The 13,266-nt window shown below is 43.0% G+C and overlaps 1 protein-coding gene across 1 annotated transcript in view; it reads left to right on the plus strand.

Moving 5' to 3' along the window:
- The window catches only part of ECHDC1 (ethylmalonyl-CoA decarboxylase 1), a 35,363-nt gene extending 22,673 nt beyond the window's left edge, over positions 1-12,690 (plus strand). Inside the window, exon 6 of the mRNA XM_075338279.1 lies at positions 12,093-12,690. Within this exon, the coding sequence (XP_075194394.1) occupies positions 12,093-12,495 (403 nt within the window). The 3' untranslated portion in view covers positions 12,496-12,690. The remainder of the gene's footprint in view (positions 1-12,092) is intronic.
- Positions 12,691-13,266: the final 576 nt, after the last annotated feature.

A 13,266-nucleotide genomic window follows, 5' to 3' on the forward strand; every position in this document is an offset into this window, starting at 1 on the left:
ACACTGGTCAGAATTGCAAAAAATGGCCCGGTCATTAGGGTGTTTTAGTGGCCGGGGGTGAAGGGGTTAAGGATCTCATATCCTCAAAGGGAGAGAATTTCGTAGACACCCTAGCAATAGTGATATCTAGTTTTGGAGTCTTGTCCCAGAAGGGACAGGTCACATCCTCAAAAGGGTACTTCCATTTAAAAGTCACCGGGGTGGAACTTCTTTTATCCGGCTTCTTCCATTCTCTAGTAATGAGAGACTTAATCCTATCAATGACTGAAAAAGTATGGCGCTTTTTCCGGTCTAGTCCACTAAACATGCGGTCCTGAACTGTTTTCTCGACCCTTTATTCCTGGATGCCATTAGTGGATAGCATTGACTTTACCAATTTTCCTGTATTTTCAACTGTGAAGCAATGACGGCTGCTAGAGCCGCTATTAGAGGTGGAGGGAGAACCTGAGTTAGAAGAGTCACATTCCCCTTCAGACTTGTCCAACTCCTCATACACAGGGGAGGCAGATGCACCCTTATTATGGTTACTACTCCTTTGAGACAGGGAGCTCAGGGATTCCTTGATCTCTGCACTAATCAAGGATTTTAGGTTAGTCAAACTACGGGGTCTCCTCTGAGAGGGTCTGTTGTCTGCAGTCCTGACTAAGCTTTTTAGCCCATGTACTGGACAGTTCTTTGCTGCAGATAGTACATTCCCTGTGCCTGGTTTTACCATTGATTTTAATGGGTCTGCGTAAGTCCGTGATTCTGATGCGTATAAAAACAGTAACATCTGTACCAGAATCACCTACGTGTGAAGGGGGCCTACTGTTAAGATTTACAGATTTCCTATTTAGCTCCTTTTAGTTCTGAACCAAATAATTCTTAATCCTATTAATAAGATTTGTTGTGAAGCTTTTCATTTTGCAGGATTGTGCCTATCCAAATAAAGTTCTATTTGTTCGTTTATAATATGTTTTCATCTAGTCAGTCAGTACATGAGCCATTATACATTGATATCCAGAGTTAATTTTTATTAAGGAAGCAAACTGTGGATATGTGTTATGTCAAAATCATCAGGCGCTCAGATAATTGACTGCTGTGCTGCCTTCAATGTCATTTAGGCTATGTGCGCACTTTGCTTTTTTTCATGCGTTTCAGCAGCGTTTTTTTGAGCTGCAGCGTTTTAATGCAAAATTGCATGCGTTTTGATTTCCAGGCAAAGTCTATGGAAAATAGGGCTTTCTTGTGCGCACGATGCATTTACAAACACTACATTTTAGTTGCAGAAAATTTGTCAAAATCCCTGCGTTTGAAGAAGCAAATATGTCAATTGTTTTTGCCATTTTGGCAGCGTTTTATTAACAGTGAAGTCAATGAGAAATGTCTAAACGCATATTTTTCTAGAAAGAATGCGTTTCACTTGCTTTTTACTAGCGATCTGCATGTGTTTTTGACATAATAAACGCAGATCTTTCGGTCTCTCTCGGTCGGTCGGTCTGTCGGTCGGTCTCTCTCTCTGTCCATGTCGGTCTCTCCCTCCCACCCCCTCTCTCATACTCACCGATCCATGATCACCAGCACTGCGCTGCACGGCATTCACACTGTGGCGGCTTCTCCTCTTTTGAAAATTCCGGCCGCTCATTAATCCATCACGTATTCCCCGCTTCCTCCGCCCACCTGCACCTATGATTGGTTGCAGTGAGACAGCTGTCACTCAGCGTGGGGGAGTGTCTGACTGCAGCCAATCACAGCCGCCGGTGGGCGTGTCTATATCGAGCAGTTAATAAATAAAAAAACAAAACGACGTGCGGTCCCCCCCAATTTTCATACCAGCCAGGGTAAAGCCACACGACTGAAGGCTGGTATTCTCAGGATGGGGAGCTCCACATTATCGGGAGCCCCCCAGCCTAACAATATCAGCCAGCAGCCGCCCGTAATTGCCGCATCCATTAGATGCGACAGTCCCGGGACTCTACCCGGCTCATCCCGAATTGCCCTGGTGCGGTGGCAAATGGGGTAATAAGGAGTTAATGGCAGCAGCCCATAGTTAACACTAAGTCCTTAGTTAATCATGGCAGGCGTCTCCCCGAGATACCTTCCATGATTGACCTGTAAGTTAAAGAAAATAAACACACACATCCAAAAAATCCTATATTTGTAATGAAAGACAAAAAAAAACCCTCTTCACCACTTTATTAATCCCTCAAAAACACCTCCAGGTCTGACATAATCCACGCAAGGTCCCATGACGCTTCTAGCTCTGCTACATCGGAAGCTGACAGGAGCGGCCGTAGAACGCCGCTCCTGTGAGCTCCATGCAGCAACTGAAGTGAGACGCGCGATCAGCTCTCCTGTCACTGAAGTTATCCGCGGCCACCGCTCTCAGGTGGAGGACTGCAGCTGTGGCCGCGAGTAACCTGAGTGAAAGCACAGCTGATCGCGCGGCTCACTGCAGTCACTTAGGGGATTTGCGATCACAGATGAGTCCTTCACGTGTGACCACAAATCAGGCTGCCACACAGAGAGTGTCGCACGATGTCAGTGAAATCGGGTGAAGCTCTGACGTCACTGCTGTGGACTCCTGTGTCCTGGCACTTACCTCGGAGTTCATCGGAGTTCGTGACAACACACAGAGACAGAGCCGCGGGATGACAATGATGTCGGGTGCAGTTCATCCAAGTTCATTCTCATCGCCCGACTCTGTCTGTGTCTGCTGTCAGCGGGCATGTAGCAGTGCTGAATTGCCGGGGGAACGCACTGACAAAAATACATCCAAAACGCATGTAAAATGCATGCAAAATGCATCCAAAATACATGCGTTTTGGGTACATTATTTTTGTCAACACGCAGCGTAACGTCTGCCAGAGGATGCGTTCTTTTCCGCACTGGTCAGGATGCAATGTGCGCACATAGCCTTAAGCTATGTAAAGGTGTGTATTAGGCTGTATGCGCACGTTGCATCGTGTCCCTGCAGAAATTTCTGCATGGGATTTGACAGCACATGTGCATGTCAAATTGCTTCAGAAACACTGCATAATGAATGTTTCTGCAGAAAAAAAGCCAATTTCATGCACTCTGGATGCAGCTTCTCCCGTAGACAGAGCGGGACCTGCATTCAAAGCGCATGGAATATTTGGCATGTTGCTTTTTAGAACGCAGCGATTTTGAACAAAATTTTGGCATCCAAATCGCTGCGCTCTCAAACGCAACGTGCGCATGTCTCATGCATAATCTTCATAGATTGTGCAGGGGACGCAGGTCGCATGTATTTACGCTGCGGTGCAATACGCAGCGTAAATGCATGAAATTCGGCAACGTGCGCATGAGCCCCTAGGATTGTTTTTATGTGGGATGTGTTGTAATTTTGAAAGACTCCATTCCTTTTAGGCTAAGTTCACATATTCAGTAATCATTTGTTAGATTGGATCCAATTGCAATCCATTGGTTAAAAGGTTGTGCAAACACAACTTTTTCTTGGCCAATTTTAAATAATTGATTTTAGCTGGATCCGTTTTTAACATTGGACTCTATGCAAAACTAATCCGTTAAGGCTGCTTTCACACTACGTTTTTTTAACATGCGGCCTCAACGTTTTTTTAACGCAAAAACGGATCCAGTGCAAATGTGTTTTCATTTCAATGCATTTGCAATGAACTCGCTTCAACATGCGTTCACATGCGTTTGCGTGAAGTTTTTGTAGCGTTTTTGAAAAAAGTTAAACTGCAAGTCGCTGGATCCTGACTAAAAAGCACGCCAACGCATGTGAACAGTGGTATGCTGATAAACAGGATCCTGTTTGGCCAGAAACCAGCCTGGCATGATCACAGTCAGTCAGTCTCTCTCGCTCTCTTTTCCTCCCCTCTTTTCCTCCCCTCTTTTCCTCCCCTCTTTTCCTCCCCTCTTTTCCTCCCCTCTTTTCCTCCCCTCTTTTCCTCCCCTCTTTTCCTCCCCTCTTTTCCTCCCCTCTTTTCCTCCCCTCTTTTCCTCCCCTCTTTTCCTCCCCTCTTTTCCTCCCCTCTTTTCCTCCCCTCTTTTCCTCCCCTCTCTCTTTTGCCCCCAGCTGCATCTGAATTTCCAGTCTGTCACGTTCAGTTCCCTCACTCCCGATCACATGACTCCAATGCCCGCCCATAAACTTCAAGTGATAGGATCCTGTAAAATAACACATGCGTTTGCATGCATTTCTCTTTGCAAAAACAGGATCCTCTTTTGCAGCAAAAAAACGTTCATGAGGCATGTTAAAAAAAACGTATTGTGAAAGCAGCCTAAAACAGTATTCCCCAACTCCAGTCCTCGAGCTACCAACAGTGCATGTTTTCAGGGTTTCCTTAGTATTGCACAGGTGAGAATTGAATCACCGACACAGGTGATGATTCCAATACCTATGTAATGCTAAGGAGATCCTGAAAACATGCACTGTTGGTGGCTCTTGAGGACTGGAGTTGGGAACACTGCGTTATCTGATTGCTATATAGCCATCTATTTTTCTTTAATTTATAAAGGATCTGGTTTTTGCTTACTGGATCAGTTTGAAATGGAAGATAAATAGCAATCTGTATTCTGTAGACTCCAGTGCTGTAAAAAAAAAATGGATCCAGCTAAAATCAGTTATTTCAAACTGATGAAAAAGTTGTGTCTGCAGAACTTTTTTGCCAACAGATTGCTGCTGGATCTGTCCTAACGGATGATTAGTGGACATGTGAACTTAGGGGTACTTTGCACGTTGCGACATCGCTAGCAAATGCTAGCGATGCCGAGCGCAATAGCCCCCACCCCCGTCGCACATGCGATATGTAGTGTGAGCTGCTGTAGCGAACATCACCGCGACGTCACTAAGCGGCCGTCCAATAGAAGCGGAGGGGCGGAGATGAGCGGGATGTAAACATCCCGCCCACCTTCTCCCTTCCGCATTGCCGGTGTACGGCAGGCGCAGGTAAGGAGATGTTTGTCGGTCCTGCGGCTTCACACACAGTGATGTGTGGAGCTGCAGGAACGACAAACAACATCGTACTTGCGGATACACCGACATTATGAAAATGAACTAGGGTGACACAGATCAGCGATTTTTGACTGTTTCACACTCGTTCATCTTCTCTCCTAGGCTTTACACATTGCGACGTCGTTACCAGCGCCGGATGTGCGTCACTTTCGATTTGACCCCGACGATATCGCAGTAGCAAAGTCGCAATGGGCAAAGTACCCCTAAAGCCCACTTTACACGTTGCAATTAGTTGTACAATCGCATTTGCGATGTGACACGCCCAGGTTGCATACGGGATCTATGAGATTTCACGTTGGTCGTTCATTTGCTGTCACACGAGCGTTAGTAGTCTATGTTAAATTGGTCAATTTTGTGTGTGATCCTTTAGATCATGTGTTCTGTGACGTATGCATTGAGCACCTTTTTTTTTTTTTTTATTTATTGACTTGCCAAGCGTGTGTAATGTGTAGGGATGCGTTTTTACTATGTCATCTGCCATTCAGCTCTGCTACATGGCCGCTAACAGCAGACACAGACAGCCATGTAGCAGAGCTGAATGGCAGATGACAGCAGACACAGACAGAGCCGCACTGTCAGAATGAACTCGGGTGAACTTCACCCGACTTCATTGTGATGCTGCGGCTGTGTCTGTGTCGCGTCCTGATTAGCGGTCACCTGTGAAGACTCACCGGTGACCGCTAATCTCCTGAGTAACTGAAGTTACCAGCCCTCTCTCATATACTCACCAATCCCCGATCCCCGGCGCTGCACGGCTTTCTCACTGCTCCGGCGGCTTTTACTGTTTTGAAAAAGCCGGCCGCCCATTAAACAATTTCGTATTCCCTGCTTTCCCCGCCCACCAGCACCTATGATTGGTTACAGTGAGACACGCCCCCACTCTGAGTGACAGGTGTCACACTGCACCCAATCACAGCAGTCGGTGGGCGTGTCTATACTGTGTAGTGAAATAAATAATTAAATAATTAAAAAAAACGGCGTGCGGTTCCCCCCATTTTTAAAACCAGCCAGATAAAGCCATACGGCTGAAGGCTGGTATTCTCAGGATGGGGAGCTCCACGTTATGGGGAGCCCCCCACCCTAACAATATCAGCCAACAGCCGCCCAGAATTGCCGCATACATTAGATGCGACAGTTCTGGGACTGTACCCGGCTCTTCCCGATTTACCCTGGTGCGTTGGCAAATCGGGGTAATAAGGAGTTATTGGCAGCCCATAGCTGCCAATAAGTCCTAGATTAATCATGTCAGGCGTCTATGAGACACCCTCCATGACTAATCTGTAAGTTACAGTAAATAAACACACACACCAGAAAAAAATCCTTTATTAGAAATAAAAACACACACATATACCCTGTTTCACCACTTTAATCAGCCCCAAAAAGCCCTCCTTGTCCGGCGTAATCCAGGATGATCCAGCGTCGCATCCAGCGCTGCTGCATGGAGGTGACCGGAGCTGCAGCACACACAGCCGCTCCGGTCACCTCCACACAGCAAATGAACACAGCCGCGCGATCAGCTGCTGTCACTGAGGTTACCCGCGGCCACCGCTGCATCCACCGCTGGATCCAGTGACAGCAGGTAACCTCAGTGACAGCAGCTGATCGCGCGGCTGTCTTCATTTGCTGCATGGAGGTGACCGGAGCGGCTGTGTGTGCTGCGGCACCGGTCACCTCCATGCAGCTGCGGTGGAAGCGACGCTGGATCATCCTGGATTACGCCGGACAAGGAGGGCTTCTTGGGGCTGATTAAAGTGGTGAACCAGGGTATATGTGTGTGTTTTTATTTCTAATAAAGGATTTTTTCGGGTGTGTGTTATTTACTGTAACTTACAGATTAATCATGGAGGGTGTCTCATAGTCCTGAGGGACTACTAGAAACTAAATTACCGATTACTGGTAGGTGTAATTCGTATTTTCCACGACGTCCCTCAGGACAGCACCATTGGAGCAGTACCAAAGACATAGCTCAGGGTGGGTACAGAAGTCCAGGGCAAGAACTAGGTTAGACATATTAATCAATCTGAAAACCGATTCACAAAAAAGGATCAGAAACGAAACAGGAAGTAAAATAGATAATCTTTATTTCAATTAATTAAAATTAAAAGTGAGGTGTAGTAACAGAAAAGGTACACTAGGTGGCATACCAGAAAAGCAGAAAGCCATAAAAGTGCCAGTTACAGGAGAAACTTATAAAGACAACCTCAGAACACAGGTATAGATCCCACAGGTATATCAAAGCATGATAGCATATAAAACACTGTGATACGATGTGAAGCACTGTGGCACACAATACTTAATCCGAACGGCACATACTTCCTGCTGGAATGGCGCCAAGTCCTATCCGACGCGCGTTTCAGCGATGGCCTTCGTCAGGGGGGGCGTGGCGACATACCGGCAAGGTGAACAGTTAAATACGGATTCCAAGCCAATGGATAATCATGTGCGGCTCATGCGTTTTGCAACTCAGTGCGGTCTGGAAGGCGCGTCATCGTCATGTGGGTAAGTGAGGTCACCTCAGTATGAGTCAGCATCACGTGACAAATAGTCACGTGGCACGATGACGCCAACGGGAGGAACTCTGATAAAGATACGCCCACTGAACGCGCGCTGACTGGAGACAGCGCATGCGCACTGATTCATGGCAACAACCAGAAGTATAACATAGAAATGGATATAACCGTCTTCTCCAGATATAATTTATGTTATAATAAGAATAAGTGTGTAATATACGATCACATGTAAATAAGTTAATACCATACATATACAAAATTAAATATATGTACATTATAAAAAGATTAAATACATAAATGAATTGATGCTCACGAAAAACCATTAGTGTTTGTGACCTTTGGTGTATATTAATCAATCTGTAAAATCAGAAATATGGATAGTAGGATCAATCTGCAAGCATCTGAAAACACTATGTTGTGCATCTTAAGGTCTCCATCGAAGAATAACATGCCTGATGTAGGATCCATAACAGCCAGAAACGGACAAGTTCTGATGAAAAATTAGAAGAACCACATTTTTGAATCTTTGATCAAAGTACCTTTGTTTACTAGAAAACTACAAGGCAAATCAACATAGTGAGTGTCTAATATATTATCTATACTGCTAAATACTCAGTATAAATGTGGTAGACAGCTTATACCGCAGAAATCCGATATAGTAAGATATACCAGAAAACTGTGTAGATGAAACATTCTTAATAACACCGCAACCATAAAATAGATGTTAAAGACCTAACAGCCTATCAAAGGGATGAAGAAAACAACAACCAGACGGAAATGATGACTGTCGTAGATCAATAATAAACTTGTCGGGCTTAATAAACCAGGACAGTAATTTAATCAGTTCTCCTAGGCTGAAAATGACTACCTCTGGGTACAGACCAGCCTACCGTTTCACTAGAGGTCACATTCTGGTCCCAGAAGCCAAAGATTTCTATTCATAAATCCCTGGACCTCGGGTAATGAGACGGACCCTTATTAAAACTAAAGACATGTGGAATTGTAGTCTGGAAGGTACTTCTGCTGGTATTACTAAGCTGGGTTCATCATCCAACCACCTGAGGGAGAAGCAATGTTCATCTTTCCTAAGGTGCTGATGCTAATTACAGTGGGGTTTTTGGACTCTGGATTTGATGAAAGGTTTCCCGAAGAAATGCAGGTGGCCAAACCTCATATACAGGAAGGAAAAGAACTTGCTTGTTATATCCGCGGCTTCTAATAAAAGAGCTTACTCCTACCCTGAGCTGGTGTAAAGAATCCTTTACCACCTGGGGTAGACTGCCTAACTAGGAATGGACTATACTCCATTAGAATGTAATTACCACCATACCGGACACTAGTGCGGACATACCACCCAGTTTCCAATGGTGACCAGGGAACATTATCTAGAGGAACGAGGGTCTCTTCTAATCCCAGAGTGATTCTTCATTTGAGACCCTGGATTTTATCTTGTGAAAGCAGTGAGCCTAAGAGGGAGACTATGGAGCTCTCTGCCACCAGATGTTGGAAAACCTCTCAGGTTATTTACACTACAGGGTAGGCCATTTATATGGAAACACCTAAATAAAATGGGAATGGTTGGTGATATCAACTTCCTGTTTGCGGCTCATTAGTATATCGGAGGGGGGAACTTTTCAAGATGGGTAGTGACCATGGTGGCCATTTTGAAGTTGGCCATTTTGGATCCAACTTTATTTTTTCCAATGGGAAGAAGGTCATTTAACACCTCAAACATATAGAGAATTTCACAAGAAAAACAATAGTGTGCATGGTTTTAACATAACTTTATATGTTAATTTGTTATTTAAAATCTTATGAACACTTATACAATGTGTTCAAAGTGCTGCCCATTGTGTTGGATTGTCAATGCAACACTTTTCCCACTCTTGACACACTGATAGCAACACCTCAGAAGAAATGCTAGCACAGGCTTCCAGTATCCATTGTTTCAGATGCTGCACATCTTGTATCGTCACAGCATAGACCATTGCCTTCAGATGTCCCCAAACATAAAGGTCTAAGGAGGTCAGATCTGGGGAACTTTGTGGCCATTCAACTGGGCCACGATGACCAATCCAATTTCCAGGACACTATTTATGTAGGAATGCTTGGACCGGACACCCATAATGTGGTGTTTACCTGCAGATATGCACTATGTCTGCACATATATACATTTTACAGAAGAGCACTCCTGTGCAAATCTGTTAAGTGACTTTGAAGGTTAATGGTTGGTAATGAGTGAAGTGCTCGGTAAGCGTAACGAGCATTCTGATGCTCAGGTACTTGTTTACAGAGTATAATGGGAGTCAATGGGAAACTCAAGGATTTTTCTGGAAGATTTTTTTGGAAACATGCATGCGTTCCCCATTGACTTCCACAATACTTAGTAAATGAGTACTGAGCACACATCAAAATGCTCGTTACGCTTACAGAGCACCCAATCACTGAGAAGTTGTCTCATCACTATTAATGGTGAGTGTTTCTTACCTAACACTGGTGTGCAATAAGCACAACACTGGCTGACGATGGTAGGGGATTCCTCCAACAATACAGACACTCTCAATATCTGCATAGATCTAGCTAGGGGTCTTCTCGGAGCACTCACCACGCTAAGCCAGGAGAGGGGTACATCCGCGCCAGTGTTAGCTGGGTCCTCCACGCTGTCGCCTTATCGCTGCTGATGGCACAGGAGTTCCCTCAGCACTTTACAGACGCAATTAAAGTGTTTGATCACTAACTCTGGGTTTTTTATCAGCAGCATACAGAACAACCGCCCTTTTAAACTTTTTATCCATTGTTACTTTTTTTTTTGTTTTTTTAATGCGGACAGGTTCCCTTTAACTCCTTCCCGGCATGGCCAATTTCCTTTTTTGCATTTTCATTTTCTTCTCCCCTTGTTCAAAGAGCAATTGACATTTTTAAATATTTTCTGTCTATGTAAACATTCGAGGTATTGTTTTTCATGGGGCAAGTTGTACTTTTGAATATTGTCATTCATTTTACCTCATGGTGTATTGGAAAAAAATTCTAAGTGCTGTAAAATTGTGGGGGGAAAAAAACAAGTCTGACTGTTTTTTGGGAAGTATTTTTACTCAGTACATTGTGTGATAAAAATGATCTAGCATCGTGATTCTCCTCATCAATACATTTATGACGATACCACAATTGACCAGTTTCTTTTATTTTAGTGGTAAATAAAAAAATATGAAAGTTTGGAAAAAAAAATGAATAGTGCCAATTTTTCGAGACCCAGAACATTTTCGTTTTTCAGTCAATAGAGCTCTGTTGTGAGGGCTTATTTTTTGCAGGCGATTTTAATGGATACCATTTTGGAAATATGACGTTTTAATCACTTATTACAGCATTTTTGAGTATTGCAAGGAGCAACAAAAAAACCCCACAGTTTTGGCATCCTTGAATATTTTTTTTTCTGTTTACGGTGTTTACCAATCAGGTTAATTTTTCTATATTAATAGATCAGACTTTTCTGAATGTGGCGATACCACATTTTTGTCATTTCTTTAATCTTAGCTTTATTTTTCATGTGGGGAAAAGGATTTTTTTTTTGTACATTTATTTATTTTTTATTTATATATTTCACCATTTTTAAAACATTTTTTTTACTCTTTATGGCATAATCCCATAAGGGGATGATCCTGGGATCATGTGATCGTTTGTGCTATATACGGCAATCCACAGTATTGCTACATATAGTAAAAATCATATTTAGAGTTATAGCAGAGTTTGACAGCAGTATTTAGCAGGTTAGTATGACACTTTCAAGAGCCTTTTTTTGTGTTTTGCATACAGTCAATCATGGTGGAAGGAGTGTCATGATTTGGGGCTGCATGAGTGCTGCTGGCTGTGGAGACATACAGTTCATTGAGGGAACAATGAATGCCAACATGTACTGTGACATACTGAAGCAGAGCATGATCCTCTCCCTTCATATTTCAACATAACGACCTTAAACACACCTCCAAATCGACACCTACCTTACTAAAGAAACCTAGGGTAATGGTGCTGAATTGGCTAAGTGTCTCTAGACCGAAACCTTCTTGAGCATCTGTGGGGCAGCCTCAAACAGAAGGTGGAGGAGCGCAAGGTCTCTAACATCCACCAGTTCTGTTATTTCATCATGGAGGAGTGGAAAAGGATTCCAGTGACAATCTTTGAAGCTCTAGTGAACTCCAAGCCCAAGACAGTTAAGGTATTGCTTGAAAATAATGGTGGCCACAGAAAATATTGACACTTTTGGCACAATTTCACCATTTTCCCTTAGAGGTGTGCTCACTTTTGTTGTCAGTGGTTTAGACATTAACAGCTGACACACCAAATTTACACTGTTATGCAAGTTGTACACTGACTATATATTGTATATATTATATTCATATCTTGAGTGTTGTCCCATGAAAAGATATAGTAAAATATTTACAGAAATGTGAGAGGTGTACTCACTTTTGTGATATACTGTAATATTTTTCTATAAAATAATTAATATTTTTGTGTTAATATATTGAGCCACAACTTTTTTTTTTTTTTTTTTTTTTATAGAGAGGGGGTGTATGAGGCTAAAATAATTGTTTTTTTGTATTTTGCAGGTTGATGACTGAAGGAAGTGAAATACAATTTGTCCACAAGCATATGGGAATAATTCCAGGCTGGGGAGGAGCATCACGATTAATTCAGCTTGTTGGAAGTAGACAAGCTCTTAAATTATTAAGTGGTGCTCTCAGGATTCACCCTGAGTATGCTTTAAGCATTGGACTGACTGATGACATATTATCTTCTAGTGCAGTCATCGCGTTGGAAGAAGCCCAGACATGGATAAGGCCATATACTAAAGGACCAGCCGATGTAATTAGAGCAATTAAAGGGCTGGTTGCCTCTGGCCGAGAACAGTTACTTGAAGATGCACTGAGGAAGGAAAAGGACATATTTGGAACACTGTGGGGTGGACCCCTCCATTTACAGGCATTGTCAAAAGTATTCAAACCCAGTTAACGCACAAAGTACAGCATCAAGTGCAATTACAATCCGCCATGTACTGCCAGTTTCATGTCAAGTGGAAATATTTATACTTTTATTTACAAAATCATTATTATTTTTGCATAAAATGAATCTTATTCTAATAAGAAATGATTGACAAAATATGACGTAAATGTATAATAATAAAATATTAGTTACATAAATTTATAATATTGAGTTTCATAGTTTTTTGATGTTGAAGGTAAAAATAAGTCTATTAAGTTCAACCTATAACCTAACATGTTGACCCAGATGAAGTAAAAAACCACATGAAGCAGATGCTGATTGCCCCATATTGGGGAAATACTCCTTCCCGATATACATCAGACAGACTATTTCACTGAATTAGCTATCACAGAATTTAGTAGCATAACTAGTGATCAGCGAGCACTACTATGCTCGGCAGAGCAGAGTCGAGGTTTTTGTGGGCCCCGATCAAAAAAAGTCTCTGTGGGCCCCATGCACACGCAGACATGCACATACACAGATACGTACACATAGACAGATACATACATATGCATATTTAAAGACAAATTCACAAAAAATACATATAAACAGACATAAATCTATACACCGTCATACACACTGACATACATAGACACAATACATACACAGAGATATTATTAATATGGGGAAGCCAGCGGCAGCCTCACTCACCTCCCCACTTGTCTCTCATCCAACTCCACCTGGGCATGTGGCTATGCCGCACTGATTGGTGGCAGTCACTAACAGACATGGCCGCACACA

The sequence above is a fragment of the Anomaloglossus baeobatrachus genome, chromosome 3, assembly GCF_048569485.1.
Source record: "Anomaloglossus baeobatrachus isolate aAnoBae1 chromosome 3, aAnoBae1.hap1, whole genome shotgun sequence".
Taxonomy (NCBI): Eukaryota; Metazoa; Chordata; class Amphibia; order Anura; family Aromobatidae; genus Anomaloglossus; species Anomaloglossus baeobatrachus.